Genomic DNA, 26009 nt, shown 5'->3' with positions numbered 1-26009 from the left:
CCACTCACTGCTAGGTAACAGACATTAGTATTTCCCTGTATGTACACAGAAAGTGACCTTGTAAACCAGTAAATTCAAATCTTTATTGAACGGAGCCAGTAAAAGATGAGGCTCTGTGAAAGACTAGATGACTTTAGTGGGGAGTGTAAACTTAAACACTCATAATTCAGTCACTTTGGGAATTAACTCATAGACTGTCTTCAGCCAGATGACTTACAACATCACCAACCCACATTCATTTCACAGCACGAGTCATCTTTCCTAATCTCAGCTGGCATTCTCGCTGATGTCATCCCTCTAAGGCTCAAGAAACAGATGTTTCTATATGACTAGATCGCCAGAGTTGGGAGTTTGCCTTGTAATCGGAAGGTTGCCGGGTCGAGCCCCGGCTTGGACAGTCTCGGTCGTTGTGTCCTTGGGCAAGACACTTCACCCGTTGCCCACTGGTGGTGGTCAGAGGGCCCGGTGGCGCCAGTGTCCGGCAGCCTCGCCTCTGTCAGTGCGCCCCAGGGTGGCTGTGGCTACAATGTAGCTTACCATCACCAGTGTGTTAATCGGGCAGATGACTGGTTGCGTAAAACCCATTGGGGTCCTTAGGGACTAGTAAAGCGCTATACAAATACAGGCCATTTACCATTTAATCTTTGCGGTCATGTAAAAATACAAGATAGCGGCTACTTATGTTTAACCAAGATCTTCAACAAAAACAGAAAGAATCACCTGAAATTAAAAATTGTGACCTAAAGCTGAAGTAACAGTGTTGTTATTCCTGAAGAAGTATATGTGGGGGAAAAAAAACCACGAGGACACAACATTTGGTCTGCTGTCATGTTTGTGAACGTGGCACTTTGAAAGTCATTGTTTGATTGCCGTCTTTGCATTTGTCCTTTTATAGTCTAGCTTGTTATCTGTTATCAGTCCCTTCTCGTCTGCGCCTCTCTCCCACCATATGTGAATAGAATGTGTTTGTGAACAATGACAAATTAGCAGGAATGTGACTGCTGTTTGCTTTTGATCATATGAAGCCTCATTTAAGAGCCGTTAATGATTGTTTGAACAACGTCTCTGTGTTATTAGACTGCCTTTCTCATGCTGAGACATTGTTTTTTATCAGTGGCCATTCCTTTGTTCTTGGAAAATGAAAGACTTACATAATGAATATCCATGGTAGCAAAAGCATGGGCAGTATACAAGAACACAGCAATGTATTTTGGGATTATAGTTACTGTCAGTAGCACTGCTGTGCCATTTACTCTCCTTACTGTGCTTACTTTAAAAAGCAGTAGGAGGCTTCCTATAGCAAAGAACCTTCTGCACAAGAGCACTCGTTCATCACGGGTTTGTTAATAATGCATATTGCAAAATGGCTCTCCTCCTCACAATTGATGTGGAGCTTTTAAAACATGAATCTGATATAACATAAATTGAACAAACAGCTGCATCCCAACTTACATAAATAATAAAGATTTTCTTAGCTAGACTGTATGAAATTAGTGGTTAATAATAAAGCCATGCTTGTTTGATAATTAACACTGTTCTGCAGAGTCTAATAATAACTTTTTTTGCTGACATTTGAGGCCTTAACTGAATTTTGGGCATCTGCAGCTCCTCTGCTGTCAGCTCTTCAAGTCTTTTTCTCGAGCTATTCTCTCAGATGTTGCCTCAGTACTTTATCAGTAGCTAGTCAGTCAAAGGGAGGAGCTTCTGCTGTCACCCAGGCGTGACAGTTAACAAGCAGACAAGGGGATCAAGGGGAGGAGGGATGATTAAGTGTGACTGGTAGGTGCATATAATGAAGGTTTTAAGTGTTTGGGAGATAGCAGGTGGGGTATGTCGAAATGAAGACGGGGGTTGGGCGGTAGTCTGTGGGTAGTTCAGAGGGTGCAGAGTGATAAGAATGTCACGTTTCTGAGGATGGGCTCAATGGGCTTGGGAATCAATGTTTATTTCTCCCTTAATGGCCTCCACTCAACACAAATTGGGCTGTGTGAGTGTGTCTGTTCATTTGTGTGTGGCTTCCTGAATGTCATAGGTATCCACCCTACTACTTGACTGCACGCCTGCAATCAGACACTAACTAGAGCCAACTTTGCTACAGCTATTATCCAGATTTTCCCCCTCTGTCCTTCCTTTTGTCAATCAGCCAACATTAAAGGTAGAGTTTTTCTATTAATAATGGACAATAGTGTTTGACAAGATATTTAGCTGCATTCTTATACCAATTAGCCAGACATGTACTGCTGACAGATGCACACTTATAATGTCCCATCCTATCTCTCCTATAGGATCAATCTCCTTTTTTTTTTTTTTTTTTTTTTAAAAACATACGCCTTCCTTTTGACCCTCGTACGTGTCCGGGTTATGCCCCTCTGCCTGAAACGCAAATTTTAGCTTCATCAGAGTCTCTGCAACATCAAAAGCCACAGAGCCTGTTAAGACCGAAACCAGATAGTGCCTCTGGCTAGCTTACTGACCTCTCATACTAAGGCTTCATACAGAGAACAGCAGGATATAGAAACACCAACATACACAAACTCTCCAACACGTGAGCATGTAAACGTTAGCTTTGATTCATGGTGCGTTGCTTACCACCATCTGGTAGGTCATAAAGACAGTGAGCTCAAATCATGGTCAGGTGTGTTCGAACGCTGACCTGTCCAAAATGAAAAGCAAAGGCTTTTCTACCTAGGAGGCAAAAATCACACACGCTACACTGGCCCCATGTGTCTTATAAAACCTATAACCCGAAAGGAACTTAAATCAGCTTTTAAAGCGGACCTCATCACAATTTGCCAAAGGGTCAAGGTTAACCACTGATCTTGTTTCAGATTGCAATCGTAAAGGCTCAGATATGAATGGAGACATAACCATAGCTGATGTAAATGCAGTTAGAAGTAAGCTCCATTATTAAAATAATCTCTTTTCCTTGAGGAAGCAGAGGAGTAGGGGGTCTGTTTAGAAGAATGTTGGAAGTGCTGCTTTTTAGTGAAGTTGCAATAATAGTAAAAAACAAAAAAAAAGTTAATTGTTTTTGATCAACTTTTTTCTGTATGTTTAAATAGTGGAGTGTGAAAATAAGACAATAATATCTGCCCTCCCACGCTTTAAGCGCCCTCTTACTCCAAAACAAGATTATTACTCACAACTAAGCACCAGCTTTAAGAGGATCAAAACAAAGAGGGTTTCTCTTGTACTCTCAAGGATTCGGCAATAAGGCTCTCACCAGGCTCCCTCTAATGTCTGACGATGTGGCCCACACAGATCTGGTGGTTTTGGGTTTCCACCAAAGGTTTTACACAGCTCTTAATAGAGGCTGAGCCAGATAGAGGGAGAGGCCCACTGAAGGAGAGAAGCCTGTATCATTACCAGGCACTCGTATTGTAATCACTACCAGGTTTTCACACCACCTGAGTGTGTTCTCTAACATTCACAGACACGCAGTCACAAAGAGATAGGAATATGAACATGCAGAAAGGCAAACCTGTGTGCAGCAGCTGTCAAGAAAGAAAAAAAGCATAAAGTATGATGGGATGCCAAACTGTTTTATCCTGGACACATAAACTAGGCTGATATACATCCAGCATTAAAAACATCTGAGGATTTATAACAACAGCCAGGTGAAAGAAAAGGGTGTATATTTGCTGTTGTGTTCACTTTGAAGCTAACGGGGACTTTGTCTCACATGCACTTTGTCTGCTTTTTATTAAATGCACAGGAGGCAGCTGGGTTTATTTCCATACAAACGTGTAATGAAGGGAAGACAAGGTGGATATTTTTGGTGATTTCACTGTGAAAACATTCATGTAACTATGATCACCTGACAGATGCTATGCCTTCATCATAATCCTAACATGTGATTTTCATTATCAGCATTAAAGGGCAAAATCTCGTCAACAACATTAACTGATTTACTGCTGCAAACTGAACACTCACACCTTAGTGGGAGCGCCAGCACGTTTATATATGCTTATGTTACCTTTAGACATGCCTGTATAAATCAGTATAAAAAATGTAATTAAGCCGCGAACACCTATTGCTGCCAGTTTTTACATTTCTGGCACAAAAACATAATTGAAGATTTCTTTCTGAGAGCAGACCTCATGTGTGTTGGCAGGCACAACTACTTTTGTCATGTTACCTTAACCGAAGGCACATAATCCATCACATTTATCTGAAGTGCTGAATATCACAGTATCAGAACTGCAAACCACTGTGAACAACAGTGATGTAATGCAATGTTTTCGAACGTTTTATCACATTTTTGGAGAATAGAGACGTGACTCGGTTGAGTGTTACTCAACAGTTACTTCTGTAGAAAGCAAAAAAAGCAAGAAACGCTGTAATTTCCCAGAGACACCTCCAAACATACGGAAGGGGTTGGTATGGAAGGTTTGTAGATAAAGCCACAACTTTTAAATAAAAAACAAGTGGAATGTGCTGCACTGTGTCCAGACTGAGCAAACATTTTCATTCCAAGAAACAACAGGAAATAAAGGGAACACAAAAACTGCCAGACTTTCTCAATGCAACTAAGGAAGATTGAGCAGACCCTAACAAAATTACAGACTATTTCCACCTCTTAAAATTCTTTTAAACACCAGTCTTCAGCCTAATTTACACTCTAAAGGTGCAAGTCACCCTTCTATCGCACTACTGCTGACACCTAGAAGCCTTTTCTTGCTTGTAATTCAACAACAGAAAGTTAACACTTAAATGAACAAAGGCTAATGGGATTAGGAAAAGGATGAAAGTGAAGTGTTGCCTGCAAAAAGCTTTTCACTTCATTGAGAACCCATTTGTTCATTTTTGAAGGTTTCAATTTGGGTTTGTTTATTTGCAGTGGCTACACTTCTGGCATTGACTGTATTTTGGTCAGCTTCATGAATCAAACCGAATCATTTGAAATTACAAATGTATTTAGGGAGATAAGCATCAAATGGATAAAAGGGCAAATCAGGAGTACCACTTATTTTCTGTGAAAGGGGGGGGTCGAAAACAAAATGGAACAGGGTCAATGATTAAGATTAGATCTGTAATTTCACCGCCTATTTTGCACCCAGAGAGGGAGCATCTAAACTGCTTGTGTCCAGTCATGCATTATTCCCACCTCTCTTTGCTAAGTGCCATGCGTGGGGGATCCAGATTGGGATTCTCCATGGACTCCATTTGTGGGCAACGCAGGAAGTAGTAAAGGGTGTGGAGGGCGTCAGGCGACCAGGACACAGGCTGTTGAGGACGGGCGTGGCGGGCAGGGCTCAGCCCTGGACGTACTGAGCTTAGGCGCTGCATGTGGTGCATTGCACGGGACACCAAGTCACCTGGAACCACAGAAACATTAATAGTTAACAAGTCATATGTAATTTAAAAAACTGAAGGTTAAAAATGATTTTCCTGATTCTGTAGTGCAGTATGAAAAATCAGTTTATGGACATAAATGAGTGGCATATTCAAAACTGTTTACATTAAAAGCCCCATGGGCTCTCAGTCAAACTGGATTCCCCCCTCCAACCATGTCTCTAGTGGTATTTGTCATTAGCAAAGCCAGACGACCAGTCTAAATAGCCATTCACCCATGATCAAGGCTCTACTGAACTGTTCATGTAGTAGCAGAGTAGTTAAAAACCCTCTACCGTGAAAGTTATGCGTCAGTCACGTGATAATAGCAATGCTAACATTAAGTCTTTTCAGAAAGTAGAATATAGCGATTTGACAGCGAACACTTAAATGAAAGCTGTTTGTATAATGGTGCTCATCAGATGATTCATCAGTTTATACTCTAGCAGTGAACTATGCGCAACTGAATAAAAGTACATTTTGCTTAAAATATGTTCAGTGTGATATGCAAAAATTCTTAAAAAAAAAAAAAAGAGAGAGAGAGAGCCAGACCGACAGGAAAAGAGATCTTAGGCATTAAAGAAAGTGTAAAGTGGACAGTCGTCACAGGGACAGGGAAATGGAGGAGGGGCAGGGAGAGGCGGTGTGAACGAGGGAGCCCAGGATGAACTTGGGATCTTGTAACACTCATTTAGCATAATTACCCCCGGGTAAAAAGACAGCACATCAGCTAAGGGTGAAGAATTCAACAGTGCGAGTGTGTTTGTGTGTCAGCATTAAGAGGTTTGGGGTACTTCTAGGGGATTAGGCTGGGTAACCCTCCCAAAACAGACCCCACTTAAAGCTGAAGGGCCCCCTTTGTGATAACCACCACCAGCAGTTGCTCCAGGAGGTCTCGTAGGAATCATTGGCCATGATGGAGAGCCTCTCCTTTCCAGAATATATTGTGCCTTGAAGCAAAACTGAGCTCCGGGGGTCAGATGCCTATGAATAACTTCACTCTTAGATTACAGATATATTGGAGTCTTTGTGAAAGCTGCATTTTCCCATAGCCAGTGTGTTTATTATGCTGCTTCCCCTACAATTTTGGCCATATAGTTGAAATGTGCTGTAGCCTACTATCAGTTATCCACCATGTTTGTGTATGGTGTGTGTTTGTGTGTCTGGCCAAGTCCAGTTGAGTGATCAAGTAAAGCCGGGCAGCTTGGTACAGATGCTCCTGTGTCTGCCTGGTGTCTTGGGCTAGGATCAGAGTGCCAAACCCACCGTGTTTTTGCGGCGTGTATGTGAATTAGCGGACACAAGCCTGTGTGTGTTTCTAGGTGTGAATTGGTCTGGATATCAGCCCTGCCCAGAACAGCACAAATTCACCCCACCAGAGAGATGTTGCACAAAGAGACTACTGAGAGAAAGAGTGTGTCTTTGTCTGAGTGCATGTGTATACTTTCTTAATGCCTCACTAACTTCAGCGGTGTATGAACCGTGGCCTTGTGCTTTAGGAACAAACAGCAAAGTGTTAGCTCATTTAGAGAAGGAAATGTATCCCTGCTCCGTCCAACTCTAATATCCACGTTTCCTCTGTGCATGCCCCAAAACTCTCCATCTTCACCTCTCTACCTCTCCATCATTTCCTCCTGACTCTCCACACCTCTAAACCCACTCGCTCCTTAAATTGAATCCTCTGCCTTACAAACTTCCATCTCTCAAACTAACTCTATTCCTGTTTTTATCTTACTTGTTATTCCTACCCCTCATTGCTGCCAACTCCCTCGCAGCCTGCAGTTTCAACAGACCACACGTACTGTAGAGTACAGTAAAGCTGTGTGCCTGCATGACTCTGTGTTTACCATCCACGATGCGTATGAATGTCTAGAGCTGTCTATGTTTAAACAAAGAATCCGTCCAATCATTCAAGGTCTAATACCTAATGGACAAATAAGTACCAGGCTTTTCAGCGGCTTTATACTTTGTATTACTACATCAATCCAAAGGAAAACATCAGAAGAAAAGACGGATGCAATTGTATTCAGACTGACAGCAGGCTCTAATAAAGTCAATAAAGTCTGAGGCATGCTGACACAGTCCAAGTGTTGCATTGTGGACCAACTTCACTGAAAAAAAAGACTGTGTACTGCTTTGCAAACAAATTACAGATGACAAATGTACAATCTGAGGCACTGTGACTTTATTCTCCAGAGCTCCATGTGTAGATAAACTGATCCGCTGTTTATTTTTAGAAGAGCCGGCATTAGATGACTTGCAGATTCAGGCACACAATGAGACTCGGGACAGAAAGTGATAATTATATGTTATCTTTGCTGCCTACTTTGCTGTCTGAACTATTATTTTCTGTTGAATTAAAAAATAAAAGGTTATGTGTCTTTAAGAGAAGAGCAAGAAAAAAGCATTTGTGGTCAAGCACCAACATTTTTTTAAAGTCAGGACATTTTATTATTTCTGGGAACTGGTACTTGTCTTTTCTGGCAAGGATACTGTGTAGCTTCACAGCTCAGAGGAATTTAATCAATTAAAACATAATGTGAAAAAATGCTTCTAATCAGGACCACAAACACTATTTACAATATGTATACTCACTGAGTTCAGAGATGCTGCCTACACAGGTAGCCAGCAGTGACTGTTCCAGTGTCCTCAGCTCCAGCTGGGCATAAGCATCCTCCCTGCTGTCCACAGACGACTGTTGGTTCTCTGTGTAGGGACTGAAATGGGCTGGGAGGGACAAAACACCTACAGGCACAGAAGCAAAAAGGAACAGATATTTAGATATGATATGAATCATTTAAATCAACGTCCATAACTTCTGAAATATCCATCAGGACTGCTGTTGTAGAAATCCCTACACGACCGGTATTTGCTCACTGCAGCCGTCGTAATCCTTATAACATGTAATCCACACCACTGAGGGCAACCAAACACACAAGGGAATCTGAGCCTTGCTCTCAGCACATTCAGGAAAGTAAACAGAGCACATAGTGACATGAGGCTAATGCAAACAAAACCAATCAAAACTGTTTTAGACACATGTTGAGTAAAACCAAAACAAAGTTATGAATTTTGTGTTATTCCAAATACTTGCCTTTAACATTACTAACATGTGATTATTTTAACACCGCAGAAAAGACATATGTTGTATGTCTGTAAAGGAATAAGGGTTGCAAAGTTAGTAGATGCATGATGGTTGAGGCTGATTTGTCTGATGTATGAAGGAACAGTAAGTGAGACAGAGGTATACTGGTAGATAAGGATAAAAAATTATGGTAGCACAGACAGCAACCTTCATTATAACCCAGGGGTAGGCAACTCCAGGCCTCGAGTGCCGGTGTCCTGCAGGTTTTAGATCGCACCCTGGGTTAACACACCTGAATCAAATGATTAGTTCATTACCAGGCCTCTGGAGAACTTCAGAAATGCTGAGGAGTCATTTAGCCCTTTAAATCAGCTGTGATGGATCATGGACACATCTAAAACCTGCAGCACTCGAGGCTTGGAGTTGCCTACCCCTGTTATAACCCATACAGCGGACGTGCTTAGCAGCACTTGCTAAATACATCCTTTATAGTTTTAGATTTTATCATGCAAAAAGAGGAAGTGAAAAAAACACAACTAATCGGGAAACATCTTAATTGAAATACATAAGCAAACATTATAACATGGTTGTTTCCAGCACATTAAAATAATACAATTTCACGAGTTGTGAGACAAAATTCATAATTGTACTAAATTATGAGGCACAGCTACTGATGAAACTATGGCCAATCATGAACACATTTGGCATTTCCTCTTTGAATAAACACTCAGCAGACCCAGTTAGTCCAACCCAACCATCTCCGACAGTTTGAATATGTAATGTTACAACAAAAAAAAACCCTGGTTGTCAGATGAGCAGGCAAGGAGATACAATCATTTCTTGCATAACGACATAATGTCCTGTTCTTTCACTGCTTTAATTGCTGTGTTCCAACTAAAATGGATAACAGTAGCGACCAGTCAAAGTAAGAACACAGAGTGGCCTTTTCTGTCTTTCAGAAAAGATCTCCTGGGTAAAGCTCCCAGCTTAATTAGTTTTGCCTGGTTTGTTTTTAATCTTTTTGGTTGAAAGCCGAGGTAGCTACTGTGCATCTAATTGATCTGAATACAGTTAGCTGCCCAAAAGTTAACCTTTATTTTGGCTTCTGAATATGAAGCAAGCTTTCTGCCAAGCCAGAGGAAATAAGGAGCCGAGGATGAAAAAGAGAAATGGAAAAGAGGAAAGATGATCAGAGCAGGTTTGTGATTTATTTATGAAGCCAGAGGAAAAAAAGCTGCATCATCTTAAACTCTCCCTTCTCTCCCAAAAGGGAAAACATGGGCTACCGTCCCTAAAATGACATTCCCATGTGCTTCCGGCAAGTGCTGCGTTCTCACTGGAATCAGAGTGGGGATGTTGAAAGAAAAAAACTGCTGAAACATGTTGAAAAAAAATCCCATCATCTTACACTACAGCCTCTTCTTTTTAGTGATACATGCCAGCAAGAGATAACGATACTTTTACTGCTGACAGAATCAAGGAAGGCAAAGGAGGAATGTTGAAAGAACACCAAGGGAAACCACACATACATTTTTGGATATATACTTTTGTTTTAAAGCCTTCAGATACACCAAAATGCCTGGGTATAATATATTCAGTATATTTCATATTTTTGAAATGATGTAAACACATATGAAAAATATGGCAGGCTTCATACTTACAATCTTGTTTCTGGTCTTTCATATAAGTATAGACAAGAGGCAACAGAGGCCTTTGAAAGTGACACACAACTACCACAAGCCATCTTTGGAGGTAAACTGTTGGAAGAATAAGATAGGGGCATTGTATCAAGATGTCCTTTCTCTCATATAGCACCTAACTGAAGATAATCCACTTCAAAGGGCTTCGCACTACAGGAAACACTTTGTTTGGTTTAAGTGATGGTTCTGCCTGCATGGAGCGTGCAAGACAAACAAGAAACATTGCTCTCTGTGAATTCACTGGACAATTACTTGTGTCTCACATATCAACACAATTAAAGATTACAGGGTGAAGGGTTAAGGTTATAGGGTGTTCAGTGTCTGATCTGACTGCATCTGACATTTGCTTTTCCATCAACTAATGTCTAGAAATGTTGAAGGGTGCAGTGAATGTGTGAAAACCATGTAGCGGTCAGCGCCAATGGGTGGAGTTCATCAAAGACTAAATAACTTTGACATGTGATCATGACTGATTCTAAATATGCTGCCTCATTGATAGAGTCATGTGCCAGAGTCACAGTGTGTTTCAGTAAGTACTGTATTGCACTGAGTCTCTGCCCAAACAGGTTAGCAGGATTTGTTCTTATTATACTGAATGATTTATGACTGAGACGAGTCCCCCGCCCAGACAGTAGCAGTCACCTCAGTGCAATTTGTAATCAGGGGGACCTGACAGCTTGAATATCTAAAGGTGTTAGCACTGGATTACTCAACACAGGGTACATGATACACTTACTTCTGCCAAAGGGGAAATCTAGTCTCTCTCTCTCGTACTTTCTCTGCACCATCTGACTCGTATTATATGTGCTGACTCCCCATTCCAACACAATAGAAACGGCTGGCTGTGGCAGACTACTACTGCTACATGCCACACAAACAAATTATACACAAGCTCCAACTCATTCCTAATCACGGATGAGCACAAACACACCAATACACTGTCATCTGTCCAGATAAAAGAATGCAAATGTGCATCATGTGCAACGTCAGCTGTGATTTTATATAGAAAGGCCTCATGGGAATTTGGGGGGGGTTTCTACAGTATTCTACAAAGGCCTTTGGCAATCTTTCCAAGGAAAGTTGAGGGAAGTTTGTTAAAACCCATGCTGCATACATGTGAGACAGGAGTCTGATGATTTCAGTTTCTCTTCCTCTGTAGATGGAATACACCTCAGGTGCTTTACTGTGTGTACACAGTCATGCTTTGTGGACACTATAGCCACAGTGGCCTCAAAGTCAGAGTAGTATGCTGTTTGTCATGTGCAATCAGAAGAACTCATTCAAATATAGCTTAGTTCAAGCTGTAAAAGCAATTTTGAAAGATCTGTCTTGTTACTGTGGGTGAGTAAAAATATGAATATGAAGGTGCAAGACTTGTCTTTAGAAACGAGCAGTGCTATAAAAGTTAACAGTTATTTTGACTCCCTGTAGTTGGATTTATTAACAAAAAAGTCAAATTGATGTTATTTCTTTCCTCAAAACCTTAACTTAAAAAGAGAAACCCATTACTAACATCGACCTGGTTTCAGTTGTGAAGCGTACCAGCCTCAAACTGAAAAACTGAAGCTCTTTAAACACGATGCTTGTTGACCTTTCAAGAATATTAAGCCTATATTAGCATGTTGCAAGAAGATCTGAAGCAGAATCTTTAAAAATGTTAACACAGCTTCAATTTATTCTGTAATATTTCAAAGCTGTGGCAAATGGTTAAAACCACTTAGTGTTTCTCACAGTCCCACCCCGTTGCTTGCCTCACCCTGAACCCGAGCCTGCGTCATTTGGGCCTGATGTAGGTCTGAAAGCCAACCAGGGCCTGTCTCCACCACCACTAAATAATATGAGTACCAGCAGCTCCAGTACTATGTGAATTATCTTTCTCTGGGAGAAGCAGAGGATAAGATGATAGGATGAGGGCAGGGAGGAAAGGGACTTAGGTCGCAGAGCTTTATAGGAAGACAAATGAGTCATGTAGAAAAAAAAAAAGAATATAACTGAAGAGGAACTGGGGGAAAGGCAGGAATATCTGAGACTATGAAGAGAGCGAGGCACGGGAAGAGAAGTGACACAAGGGATTCATTCTTTTGTGGTCATTATGGTTCCATTTCTGAGGCTGACCTTGCAAATGTCATGTGGGGAATCTCGGCAACAAATCAAAGCTGAAACTTACCACAAAGCCTATGGCAGTTCCCAGCCCATCTCAACCATCTCTCAGGAGCGTTACTGCTGCTCCTAGCTTAGCCAAGCTATCACTCACGACTATGTTTGACATGCTGTCGAAAGAAGGTCAGAACAATCCAACAACTAACTTTTTGGTGTGCAGAAAGTTTTTTGAATGTAGTCCAGGGAGCCTGTCACTCCATGTGTCTTTATAAGTGGTGTTACATGGTTTCAGTTTCAAAATTGAAAAACTAAAGTATAAACTGCAATCTGCAAGGACAATATGCCAAAAACTCTGACGGAAGAGCTGATGAAAGTTGATGCATCCTTGCCTTCCTTCTTGTGCCTCGACCCTCACTCTGTTACTCTTGTGTTATCTCTCAGTGCAACAGTTTGTTCTACTTGAATAACTTGTTCAGCAGAAATGCTTTGTAGCAATATTAATAGGCTGGATATCTAGACTCTGGAGGACATTACTGCTTCTCATATCACCGTCCTTGGGAACTTACCTATTCAGAGCATGTTAGGCATGCCAGGCTTTCAGACTGCATTTTAAACTCTCAGAAAATAACTGTCATACATAACAAGGCAAGAACATCTGTGTGATTTTTAGATTTTAACTTTTCGGTTTAACAACTTCTTCCCACTGGCAAAAAATACATTCTTTGACCATAATTGGTCTGTGTGTGTTAATCTGTTTTGTCTACTGTAAAGAGAGCGTGTGAAAGACACAATACATTGCTGCATATTCTCACTGAGCTGATAGAAAACTTGAGACTTCTCACACACAGCATGCACGCGCACACACACACACACGTAAACACCTGCCTCTCCTCCTTTAACAGCCTCTTCATTCATTACAGGGTGGATGGATCAGAGAGTCAAGGAAAGGGGGCTTCAAAGACACTTCCCCTGGCAAAGAAGGAGCTCTGACTCTGGTTTAGGAGGCTATAGACTTGTCCCTTTGTGGAGACTGGAATGTGGACAATCACACAATAGTACAGTGTTTGAAAGAGCTGTCTTTGGGCGTATATCACTCCCACCGTCTCTTGTCTTTGACACCACAAACGACCACACTCATGCTTCATTCCTCTCCAGTGGAATCCATTGGCCAGATGTGATCCTTCACTCATAGACCTGACCTCTTGTTTTCCATATGTAAAGGCTCCAAAACACCTGTTTTTCCACACTTCCAACGTCACCCGCACAGCCCCATTCTTTTGTTTCTTGGCATTCCGTCTTTAACACGGCATTGACCGGGATTTGAGAGAGAGAATAACTGTAAAACTGATGACACAATTTTATTACTGTATATGTGTATATCTCTGTTGAATCACCATGATTAGTTTTGGTCAGCTCCACTGACTACAGTACACAGTGTTAAAAATATACATGGATTTTCTAGCCCTGGCAAACCCTCCTAATGATCTTATCTAAACAGATTTTTTTTGTAGGACAAAGAACCATTCAGAAACTTGAAGTGGGTATTAATATTTGGGCTTAAAATAATCTAGCATTTGACAAGTTAGCATACAAGTTTGTACAACCTATGTGGAGCATGGACAGAGAAGCATTCATAAGTCGAAGCTGCTGACATTTAAAATCTTAGTATTCACTAAAGTGACCATACACTGCAGTATTTGTGTTCAAATCGTTATGGTTCTGAATTAAAAGGCAACAGAAGCTAAGCCTCTCTTTCATACGCAGTCATGCACACACCCAGTCACACACCTTTCAGCCTGAAAAATCACAGACCTTGGTAGACAAGTGAAGTGAGGTCTGGCCAACATCCCTCTGACACCTTTGGCAACCCCTGGCTTTAGGGGGGCACAGGTCAGAGGTGGTCTTCAGCTGGGGCTAAAAAGGGAAGTAACCTTATCAGCTGTGTAAATGTAGCGTCCTGAAGTCACTGACTGAGAACAATTACAGAACACACTAAGATACAAAGTTACGTGAGAAACTATTTTCTTTACTAGAAAGATATGTAGGGTAATAATGGGCTACTCCTGTCCTCCAACTGCTCCCTTAGAACTGGCTTAAAAGTAAGTGAGTAAAACTAAGATCGGAAAACAAGCATTTAAAAGTGTGACATGTAATTGCAATGCCTGTGCTGAAAGTCTAATTTCTGCATTGTTCCACTGTCAGAAGTCAAGCCAAAAACCCAGAATGGAAAGCCACAAAGATTAGATCTGAACCTCCATGTAGGGACTACTAACGTGAACAGAATGTCTGAACTTAAGGTTTTAGGTCTTACTATTTGAACATCAACAGATATTTTTTAAAAGTGTTACTTCAACCATGAACTGTGCTGCTCATTTGTAAACTTCAACAAGATGGATAAAAGATCTAACATCTAGACATGCTCAAAGCCATGCTGACAAGCCAAATTAAGTGGTTCCATCAGTGCAACAATATGACCATTGAGCTGTAAATAGGGATGGGTATCGTTTAGGTTTTATCCGATACCGGTGCCAAATCGGTACTTTTGAAACGGTGCCGGTGCTCAAACCGGTGCTTAAAGAATGGAGAACACAAAATTGGTCCAAAAACCTCTCATGTTCAGCTGTTTTTTGTAAAAAGATAACAATGTTAGCCTTTTCTGCAGCTATGGGGCATATATGGTATCACTCTTGGCTGGAAGCAGTGCTTAAACAATGGAAAAAACACAAACTTTGTCCTAAACCTCTCATGTTTAACTGTTTTCCACTTTTTCTTTGGTCATTTTAGCCTTTTTAGCCAGGGTGAAGGGAGTATCTGCCATCAAACAAGAGGACAGCATGTAGCTATGATGATGTTTGCTAGTTCACCTTACATGCATTAATGTAATAACGTGGTTAGCCTACTCAACGTAAATTAGCTACTCACGCAGAGAAGAACGGCTGCTGCCACCATCATCCGTCATCATTTCTGCTACACTGGCAGGGCTAGGGGCCAGGACTCTCCTCTTCGTGTTTTTGGGGAATGTTGCATAACAGGCAACCCACCCGCAGTAGATGTGCACGGTGTGAGGTCTCGCAGCAAGCTATCAAATACGGCGCATTTCTGGGCTTTTAAAAAAACGCTATGCGTCGCCAGGTGTTTCATCGGATTTGAGGTGTTACCTCCTTTGACAGTATCACAGTATCAGCTTAAAGCACTTGTTGCAGGCTGCTGAGTTTGTATATTTTGCTATGAAGTACAGCCAGACTTTTGACCGCTTCGCCTTGGGCATTTTTAATCTGTAGCTCTGCTCTAACAGAACGTACGTACCTGGCCCCGCCTACTATCCTCGGAAACGTAAAACGATTGGCTAGAATCTAAAGTGTATCACAGCTCAGGAAAAAAAAGCACCGAAATAAAGCACCGAAATGTGCGCTGCTTTTCGGTCTGGTTACTACCGTTTATGTCAGAACCGGTGCCATGATGGCACCGGACACCGGTACCCATCCCTAGCTGTAAATATGCTCTGCAGTAGCATACCTACAACCACCCCCAACACACTTTCACTCATATTAGGAGTGGCAGGATTCAGGAGGGCTGGCTTCGGTTTCCCACAGACTTGAAAATATTACATTAAGCTCCACACAACCAGCCCTAATCCTAAACATGACTTCAGCTTTCTCCCCTTATCCTCTGCCTTCCTCTTACCCTCTCTAATCATGTTTTATATTTTACACTCCAGGCTGACTGTGGTGCCTGGGGTGAGCTCGTTTTATTCAGAAATCCCCTTTTCCATATGCTCCATATAGTGTGCAGGAAAGGGACACTATAGCTCTATTATTGGATGACTTGTTTTATAGGGTTCGCTGGCTTGTTGTACAGTACTCAGGCTGTAACTATACAGCACAGGGAAGCTGGTCTTGTTTCTCTAATGACACAGGATGATTGTCATTACGCACACATATAAACATAACCTCAAATCCACCCTCTTGTAATCAATGCCCATGAGGTGAAGCCCTTAAACAAAACTACAAAAATAAAACAGGAAAAATAGAGGAGTGCAAGTATAATAGGAGCAGTGTAACTGTGCTTAGGTTTATAGACAAGTTCTCATTATTGTCCTTTTTAAACATCAACAGATCCATCTGCTGAGTGTTGTCTTATGGTCTTAATAAGAGTGGACATTATTGCCTGTAACAGATCAAGGGCTGGCCTTTTAAACAGAGAAACAGTTAACCTCCTCATGGGCTGTAGGCTGGGCAAACACGTACAAATTGTCTACGTGTTTGCATGTGAGTGTGTATTTGCGCTAATTGCTCCCTTTCTGTCTCTGTGATCAGCTCATTTTCTCTCAGCTGGAACTTGAGAGTAGGAACAAAGAGCCAGTCAGCTTGGATGGCAGACAACATGGTCATTGAGCAACGGTCTGAACCTGAACTCGACACTGACTCAACTCTCAGTAGCACATGCTAACAAAAATGAAACAATATTACAACAATCACAATCCTCAAGAGTCCGGTTTATAGGAAAAAAGGAGAAATCAGCTTTACTGTCCAGCTGGCTCTGTGTGTGTGTGTGTGTGTGTGTGTGTGTGTGTGTGTGTGTGTGTGATGGATACTTAAAGCCAGAACTTTGAAGGTTAAATGTGATTTTTAGCTGGCAGGACCAATTCACAGCTTCAGTGATTCATGGTACGTGCATGAATCCACTACCTTAGTTTGAAGTTGATTCACATAAACGCAGTACTTCTGCCACCATTAAATTATCACACTACCCCCAAAATAAACATGAAGATGACGACAGAAATAACCCTCAGCAGCATGAGGCGGTTCGATGCACATGGAACTGTTTAATTATCACTTCAATCCCTCTCTATGTCTAACGCCTTTAAAAAACATTTTGTGACTCACCATTTATTAGACTGAGCTTCTAATTTCTCTCAGCTCGCTAATTTATTTTTTCTTTAAACAAACTAAATTTAGCATTCACAAATTAGTCTGGGCAATATTTAACACAATTTCAAGAGTGGCGTCCACAGACAGTCACACTTTCAAAAGCTTGAGGAGATAAATTCACACACCGTATCCCTCTGAATGTCTGTGTTCAGATATAAACTTTTTTCTACTGCAGCATGGTTCTCATAATCCAAGTAGTGGTTTTGATAGTTAGGCTTTGGAGTCTGATGTTTTCAAAGAATTGGATCCAAATTCCCCCTTGTAAATCTAAAGCAGTTTTCTGCTGATTAACATTCCGGGTTTGCCTAGGCAGAGAGCAAAAGCATGATGCAGTGAGTCAAACTGGGGGCTGGAAACAAGGCTGGTGGGGTGGTGGGTAGATTACGATAAGTACTGTAGGTCCTCTCACTCTTTCAATCACTGCTTTGCTTCCTTATCTTTGTCACTTCTAAGCTAAATCTGTTTCCCCCTCACTGAAACAAACTGATACAGAGGGCAGCAATCAATCAGATCCTGTTTTAAGCAACACAACATCCAAAAATATTAAACAGTGAACAAAAAATCAAGATGCTAAATAAGTGAAAGAGTAGAAACAAACCTTTTGTCATTCAGCATTATCAAGAAAAGCTCCACGTTTTGCATACTGCTCGTATATTCTAGTTGTATACAACTGCATCATAAAATATTCTGTGATTACAACAACATAGTCTGTGTAATGTGTAGCACCCAAACAAAGTAAAGTAACTCGAGCAAAGACACTTTCAGTTTAAGTGATTAAAAACTCCAGAGTCAGCGCAATGAATGTGGAAGGCTATGATGTCTCTTGAAGACAATAAAGGATTTGTAGAGTAGTGCTGCATTAACCCTCTTACTACTACACATTCCAATTAAACCTGCATTAAGAAAGGACAACCCACAGACATCCCATTATAGCCTGCCATTGGTGAGATAAATACAGAGGATGAATGTGCATCATTTCATGGACATTACAACTCATCAGCATTTCTCAGCAGCAGTGAGTGAACAAAGCTGAGCTTTGCTCAAAAGGCCAGCAGTTCTTTGTGTGGCGTAATTAGCAGGGCTGGGTCCATTTACATCTGTCTGCCTTTACAGGCCACTGATGACAACAACAACTGTCCTCAGTACAAAAAGACAGGAGATAGTTCGATACTGGGAGGGGATGCACAATTGTAACGTTGTACTTTGAAAGCGGACAGAGCACCTCATGCAATTAGTCAGGAAATCAATGTCAGTGATGGAACATCTGCAATATTGCAAATAAATCAATGAGCCACCCTAACCTCAGGCACAAATGATGACATTGTGATAAATGTGCTTGCTCCAGTCTGGCCACACACATATAAAAACAGAACGAACTAATTGTATGCGCCAATCACTGACATGTCATAAAGAGCACAAATGATGGGGTCATGTGTCAGTCTCACAGATGACAGCAATAAGCGGATCAGAGCACTAAATATCCTCCGTCTGTGCGACCTGGGTGCGTTAGGGACCGGCAGGGTGTGTCAAGATGTCGACCTCTTTAGCAAGACGTAGTAAAATAGCTTTAACCGGACCAGTCACTTTATTCAATATGCTCTATGACCCATCTGACACCCACTGAGGTTTACAGCTCACCTATGACCCCAGCACACCCCTTATACGCCCCTTCACACACACGGAACATAGAGGGAGTGTCCGCACCTCCAAACAAAGCCGACTAAAAGACCATTCCTGTATTCAGTTATGTAATCTCTTGACCCCAAACTCTTCACATACATAAAGCCACAACTGGACACACAAAGACACATATCCACCCTCTTTTGTGTTCATGAGGTAGCAAGTGTCCACATGGTGGTCAGCGATACAGGAGACACGTAAAAGCTAAACAAAGCGTCATTGTGTCTTTACTCTACTTACAAACATGCCGATGGCATAGTGGTGGTGGGCACGGAGTTTGGGAGTTCTTGTGTTATCTACTCTGTTTTCCTTAAATAAGCTCAAAATGAGAAACTGAGAAAAGAACTTACTAACTTTGTGGTAATCTGCATATATGTGAAACCACAATGCCCTTCTGTACTAAAACTGAAGATACAGATACAGTGTTCGCTCCAGCGATTCTCTGCTTCCTGTAGAAATGATGACTGTGCTTCTCTGCATTTCTGGACTTGAGTTCCCATTTTGTGTCATGAGTGTGAGAAAAAGAAAGAATGAATAGAAAGAAATAGAAATAACGAACAAAGAAAGAAAATTAAAGCACCAGGCTGTGTGAATCTGGTCTTGGCCACTCAGTTTATTTTTGTGCACCTCAAGATATAACAAGACATGAAAAAGCATAAATCTCTGTCTGGTGTACCCATTTATTTCTTATTTCTGTACTTCTGACTAACTGCAAGCCGGCCAAATATCACAAAAAGCAGTCAGTGTTAATATTTCTGGTTAAATAAAAAAAATGACTCCACTAAGAAATACAAATACTGCAGCAATTATGTTAAGGAGTAACCAAACAGTGATGTGTGTCCAGCACAAATATTTCAGAAGTCTATGATGAGTTTGTGTTGCTTCTTCTCTATAGGGGGCACCTGCTCACACATTCCACAGCAGCAATCATGGGAGCTACACAAATAAAGTTGTGGGAGGTGAGCATGTGTGTGTATACAGGGGTTATGTTTGTTACTGCGTTCCCAGCTGTTGCTTCTGCAAGTGCTATAGACAAGCTTCGCTCATTACGTCTCCTTTAAAAGTTACTAGGAGTTCATTTTAGCAACTTAACGTGAGATTTACCCCTGAGGTACGTTTTATTGGGTCTTTCCACTATTGTAGCTCTGTGAGTACGAATGTGTGTGTGACTGTGTGCAGTCAAGACGTAGGTCAAGATGAGTCTCTTCCATGGGTCTCTGTGGACCACCCACTGAAGCCCCATGCTCTAAGCAGCAGATGGGGGAAAAAGGCAAGCATCCCAGACAAGATATCACAAGAGACTGTTGCCTTTCTCAATCTCTGCTTCTTACAACTGCAAAACCAGAAAACTTTAACAAACAGAGGATTGTAAGAAGTACAAACCATGCAATGGATGAAGCCAATTTGCCTTTAAAGAGATTAATAGCTTTGGCAACTAGTGTGTGTGTGTGTGTGTGTGTGTGTGTGTGTGTGTGTGTGTGTGTGTACACATTTCTTCCTGAGCATAGCAGAAGAACTGGTCACTTTACTTCAGCTGACTTTCCCACACTGCTACCCAAAGCCACAATGGCTAAATAATAACTGACAGTCTGTTAGCTCTTCCTAACACAAACACGCAAAAACTCACACCCTGGCACACATGTGAATTTTATATTACCAACTGTATCCTTTACAGAAATTAATATAACCTGGCAGGAAACAAATGATAAATCATTGTGACTGACACTGCTTGAAACATATTCGCAATCTTAACAAAATAAGAGGGTATAGCGAGTGGAGAAAAGTTTCCAAATTGCTGTACAGTAAACCCACTCAGACCTGTAATATGTGCTGAGTGTTGGGCTCAAACCACCATGGGTATTGTTAGTAAATCATGACTATTGAGAGGTGCTAGCCACATCCTGACCACACACAATAAAACACACACACCCCTCTACCCTTCCCAAAGAAAAATAACTGCCCAACAGCCAGAGACGCTTTAAACAGGGTGGTGTGCGTGGGTGTGTGAGTCTTGTAGAGGAATGTTTATGTGTAACAAATTTGAGGAGAGGACTGTTATTGCGTGCACACATACACAGATCCAATACAAATGAACAACCTATTTTCATTCTCCTGTTCTATATGCTGCTATAGTCTGACTGTGTGTGATGATGACAGCTGAGCATATGCACGGGTCTCGCCATCTTTATTCACCATCCCCTGCAATTCTTTCTTGACAGGCTTTCACTGGGCAAAATCTCTATTTTCTGCCCCATAATTCCACAGTTTTTAAAACTCTCTCTAACTTTTAGTTCTTGCACTTCCTGTCCCATTCCAAGACAAACAATAATGCTTGCTTTGCCCACACGGGAAACCCCAGAACCACATATGGCTAGACAGACAGCAGGAAAGGTTCATGGGATATTTCATTCAACTGCTTGCCAAGTGTTCAGAGTTGGGTCTTGGAATACCTAACCTCATAGGTTTAACACACACACACACACACGCACCGACACACATGCATGCACACACACACAGTGTTTCCTTACCCTTGAACAATTCCCAGGCTCCAATTTCAGCCCCCATGCAATCTCAGAAGGGCGTTCAGAAACAGGAGAGTGATAACAAGAAACATTTTTACCTTCAACCACTTGAAAGAAACATGAAGAAAACAGAACATAAGATACTAATGATGAGATCTAGTGCACAGAAGGAATTCTACATAAAGACAGTGATATATATTTGTATATATATAAAAAAAGAAAGATTTTTCTGGTCCACTGCTGAAAGCCAGGGTTAACCTAGCAGTCAAGATCTATACAATATGATACCCAGAGATCGCTAAATATATTTAAAATAAGACCTCTTGGGTGCGTTTTCATGTGAACATAATTATGCTTTCCCCAGTCATCCTCTCTGGGTAGCAGGAGTCTGCAGGAGTGTGCGATACAGATTTGCATGGGAAGTCTCTGGCTGACCTTTGGCCAGGGGTAATTGGCAAGACAGAACTAGAGATGAGAAAAGAAAGAAAAAGAAGGCAAAACAGGGAGGAAAAGGGTTTGGAAGGTAGAAGACGAGGAGGAGTGATTCCTTGATTTTGGTTTTACACTGTGGTGACACACAAACCATCTTGCAGAAATGTAAATGAACTCATACATAACAAAGACAACCACAGAAAAAAAGCCAGAGAGTGTTAAATGGAAAGTTGCATGCAGTGTATGAGCCAGGGCATGAATAGCACTTGACCTGTCAGCTAACTGCTGACCTCACTACTCTGTAGCTACTAACACAAGTTGGCCAGAGGGTAATTATGGGCTACAGAGCAGCAGTCCACAAGAGCCAAGAACCACTAGGCAGGTTCAGCTGTGTTTTTTCCCCTCTGTGCTTGTCCCTCAGGCCTGCTTTTCTCACTGTGCAATTCACTACTTTTGAGTAAGTCCATAATTTATTCTTCAGTATGGACATGTTAAATTATTTTAAAACACACATTCATAACCCTTCTCTCTTCCTGTCTGCTGGCAAATTGTACCAAAATCAAAGCTCAATACAAATCTATCATTCAATCACTGTCTCACACATACAAAACACTATGTCACTGGTTTCCTTGTAATTAGATGATGAAGACTCTCGCAGTAACGCAGAGTAGCAAGTGTGACTGATAAGAATAAAGAGCCCTCTCTTTATTCTTATCAGGGGGGCGGCATGGAAGGAGAGAAAGATGGAGCCTTTGGGAAGCTTCCAGGGGTCAGGGCAAGCAGAAGCTTAAATCAAGTTGTTCTTTCCCAGCATGGCGCTGGAGATTATAGCTATCCATTCAGATATGATGGATGTAAAGAATGTGTTTTCTTTTCCACTTTCCTTTCCTGAAAAGCAACAGATATCACATAGAGATCCCAATGAGGTTAAGAAGTACTTGCTATCACAACTCCATTCAGAAAACAAATAAACCCGCTCCATGCTGATAGTGTAGGTTCCTTTCTATCTGTGTCTGCCCATTTGCTACTTATCAGACTGTGCTTATATCTCTGGTGTTTTTGATTTTTTTGTCTTAGTGTGCAAGCGTGTTCTGTTTGAGTTATCTTTGTATATTCAGACAGCAAGATAGAGCCACAATGTTATCAGAGTCAGAGAAGCACCAAGACTTTTGGGCTTTCCTCTCAGGCTGCTGTCGTATGTACATTCTCCCTCGTTCCCCTGACATCAGACTGCCTGGACTGTGGAGCCTGCCTGCAGACCTCATGTCAAAACAAAGCCTTTCAGCAAAACAAATTAAGGCAGTTATGTTGAAATGTTTGCATGGCACCACCTGAAAGAGTAAAAGCTGTTCTTTTTGGCTGGGGCTCGGCTAACTGGCTGGGTGTTGGCGTTGCAATATTTATGACTTGCTAACCCTCAGGCTGACTCCCTCCCCACTGCAAGCCTTAAACTCGCAACACATATGCCCCCTGCATCTCCATCATGCAGACAGACACACCCTTTCTTAGCACCTGACTGGAGTACTGAAAGGCTCCTTCTGTGGTGGAGGCATTTCCTGCCAGGCTATAGACAAGTATGTAATTGCTCGGGCATTTGTCTAATGGAAAGTCATGTTGACCAGCTCCACAACATTATTTTTCACCTCTGTTAACTGGGTAGGTTTTAGATTTTAACTTATTTGTGAATGAGCTTTTGAGAATTCCTTTATAAGACTTATTAACAGAAGCGCCACAAGGCTATATGCGGTGCGTGGTCTAATATCTAATGCAAAGCATGTGGAAATAAGAATGGGCTATAATTAGTCACACTTGTATTTACAGGCCACGCTGGTGGAAGAAATGTCTAATCCTAACACGTTTAAAAATCCCATTGGGCTCATGGAGAGTTAAACCAAATTAGGTTTGATGAGCTGATGAATGTGTTGGCATTGAGGCTGTTTTCTGAGGCTGTAATTTGCTCCTAGAAGTCTAAAAGAGGGGAAAATATTGAGTATTTTAGTTTAACTCGTGCTCTGTTTAACTCCTGTCTGACTCACTTCCTCTACAGCCTCTCCATGCATAGACAAAAGCAATACAAACTCACTTCAGATCACTGAAGATACTAATAGACCAATTCACATTCAGAGAGAATGCAAGCTAGACTGCAGAATTAATGCCAATAAACAAATGAAAAAAAAAACCAATAAAAAAATAAATAAAACTGGATCACTGTCCACCCTTTTTCTTAAGCCCTTAACTATTAGATTTTTTTTTAAGGTTACATTTCTCTGAACACGTTCAACAAAGCATCCTTTCACTGGTATAAAATTCCTACCACATAACACGCTTTCCCCTCCACAGCTCAGATTATATCAGTCCTGGAGAGGAAATAGTGCTGGTGTCCAGCACTGTCTGTGACCCAGCAGTGACACACAGATGGCCAACACAACACAGAAACAGAGAGCAGATGTGGCTAAAAACACAGAGGCCATCAATTCGCAGAACACATCCAGTCAAACACACACTTCCATGGATATGGGCCCACATATGTACACAGTTAAATACAGATGTAGCCCAAATAAGCGGGATCGTGCCCAAGGGACAAATCCAGTGCAGACACATAGTAACACAAACAGAGTGTTAGGTCAGAATTTTCTTAGTGCAACAGCAATAGCATTTAAGCCCTATAAACACAACAGAAACAAAACCTATGACCTATGTATAATGGCTAACATTTTCAAAGGAAATGCATGGTGATTATGTATAACTAGGAGTCTTTAAAGTCTGGAACTTGGGAACTAGGATAATCTGATGATGTCCCCACAAACTCTGTCCTCAGCGTTAATCTAACCTTTCATGTCCAAAAGCATACCTCTTAAATCAAAGTGTATGTCAGATATTCTTAAAGTCATACTTTTATTTCATCAAATGCATTTCATTGTTGGCTTTTCCTAATAGTAGACATCCTCTTTTGGTTACCTATGAGATTTGATCTGTTTATTTCAGTTTCAGGAAGGAGTACACATGTGGTGGATGTTCTGTACAGATCTTATCGACAGAAAGAGGCTTAAGTCTGGAGCAGAGGGTGTCCTGTCTTGACAGAGTCTGCTTTCCTGTGCCCACATGTGTACTCCATATGGCTCCTTCCCTGCACTAACCACAAGGGAATTCCAGGAAACCTAACTGTACATGGTTTTTGGTCTAAATATGCTGTGTGCTGCGGTGGCTTATTTAATCACCACATATCCATGTGGATGACCATGCCCCAACAGGTGATGTTTTTAGAAGATGGCACTGCTGGTTAGAAGGTTTCAGATGCAAAAAAAAAAAAAAGAAAGAGAGAAGATATACAGCAGTAGGATTGGATAGAGAAAAATAACATGTGCCAGAAAAGACTGGAATATGACTACCTGATATGCTGTTACAGAGGTCAAATAAATAAATAAATAACCAGATTTGATAGGCCATACCAAGTGAAACATTTCAGATGAAGCCAAAGAAGTCTGCAAATCAGCACAACTTGGGAAAGGGTTGATATATCCTGTGATGTGGGCAAAATCTGCTGAGCCTCAGAGTTTATATACGTGTTGTTGTTGATGAAGCTGCAGGCTCGACATGCAAACAAACACATTCCAGTGTCTGGTGAAGAAAGATTAGACAGTTCAGGGAAGGGAAGACTAAACAAGTAGTACCCTTACTTACGATGGCAATGATAACCAACAGCCATACTCTGCATCCATTTCTGTCACTGGTCACGGGCATTTTGAGAAATTTTAAAAAGCAAAACTCCTCTTTGGGCATTCAGATAACTGCATCTTCTTGAATTCGGTGAAACAGAAGTACCGTAGACAGTCTCCACTCATCACTGTGCTCATCACTGTGTTTTAATGCCTTTGTTAGCTGTCACTCTGTCAGCCCTTAATCAACCATGTTGACAGATAAGGCTAACTCAGGACTGCACACAGTCCCAGTATGCACACTGCAGTCCCTCTTAAAAGCACAGATACCATCAGAATCGGACTAGAGGCAGAAATGGATGAGAGTGCACGACATCAAAGCAGAGACAAGCGCAAGAAATTTCAAAGGCTGCAATGACCTACTTCTGACATGTATGCACACAACTCCTTTAACACACTTACCAAAAAGCTTGTCATAAATGCTGTTCTTGAATTGTGCTTGCTTTTTATTTTCCATTGCTTCCATCCTATTCTCTCTATCCAACTTCTCCCTCTGGAAAATTGGCTCG

General features: G+C 41.4%; 1 protein-coding gene across 1 annotated transcript in view; it reads right to left on the bottom strand.

The window, feature by feature from the left end:
* The window catches only part of abtb2b (ankyrin repeat and BTB (POZ) domain containing 2b), a 38561-nt gene that overhangs the window by 5661 nt on the left and 6891 nt on the right, over window positions 1-26009 (bottom strand). Inside the window, exons 2-3 of the mRNA XM_085357263.1 lie at window positions 7930-8079; window positions 5108-5318 (exon numbers count right to left, since the gene is read on the bottom strand). Coding sequence (XP_085213389.1) covers window positions 5108-5318; window positions 7930-8079 — 361 coding nt within the window. The remainder of the gene's footprint in view (window positions 1-5107; window positions 5319-7929; window positions 8080-26009) is intronic.

This window comes from Diplotaxodon limnothrissa, linkage group LG7, assembly GCF_057381915.1.
Source record: "Diplotaxodon limnothrissa isolate DT_005_m linkage group LG7, D_limnothrissa_male_GT1.1, whole genome shotgun sequence".
Taxonomy (NCBI): Eukaryota; Metazoa; Chordata; class Actinopteri; order Cichliformes; family Cichlidae; genus Diplotaxodon; species Diplotaxodon limnothrissa.
The sequence above is the reverse complement of the archived record's forward strand: the minus strand, read 5'-3'. Positions and strand labels throughout refer to the sequence as shown.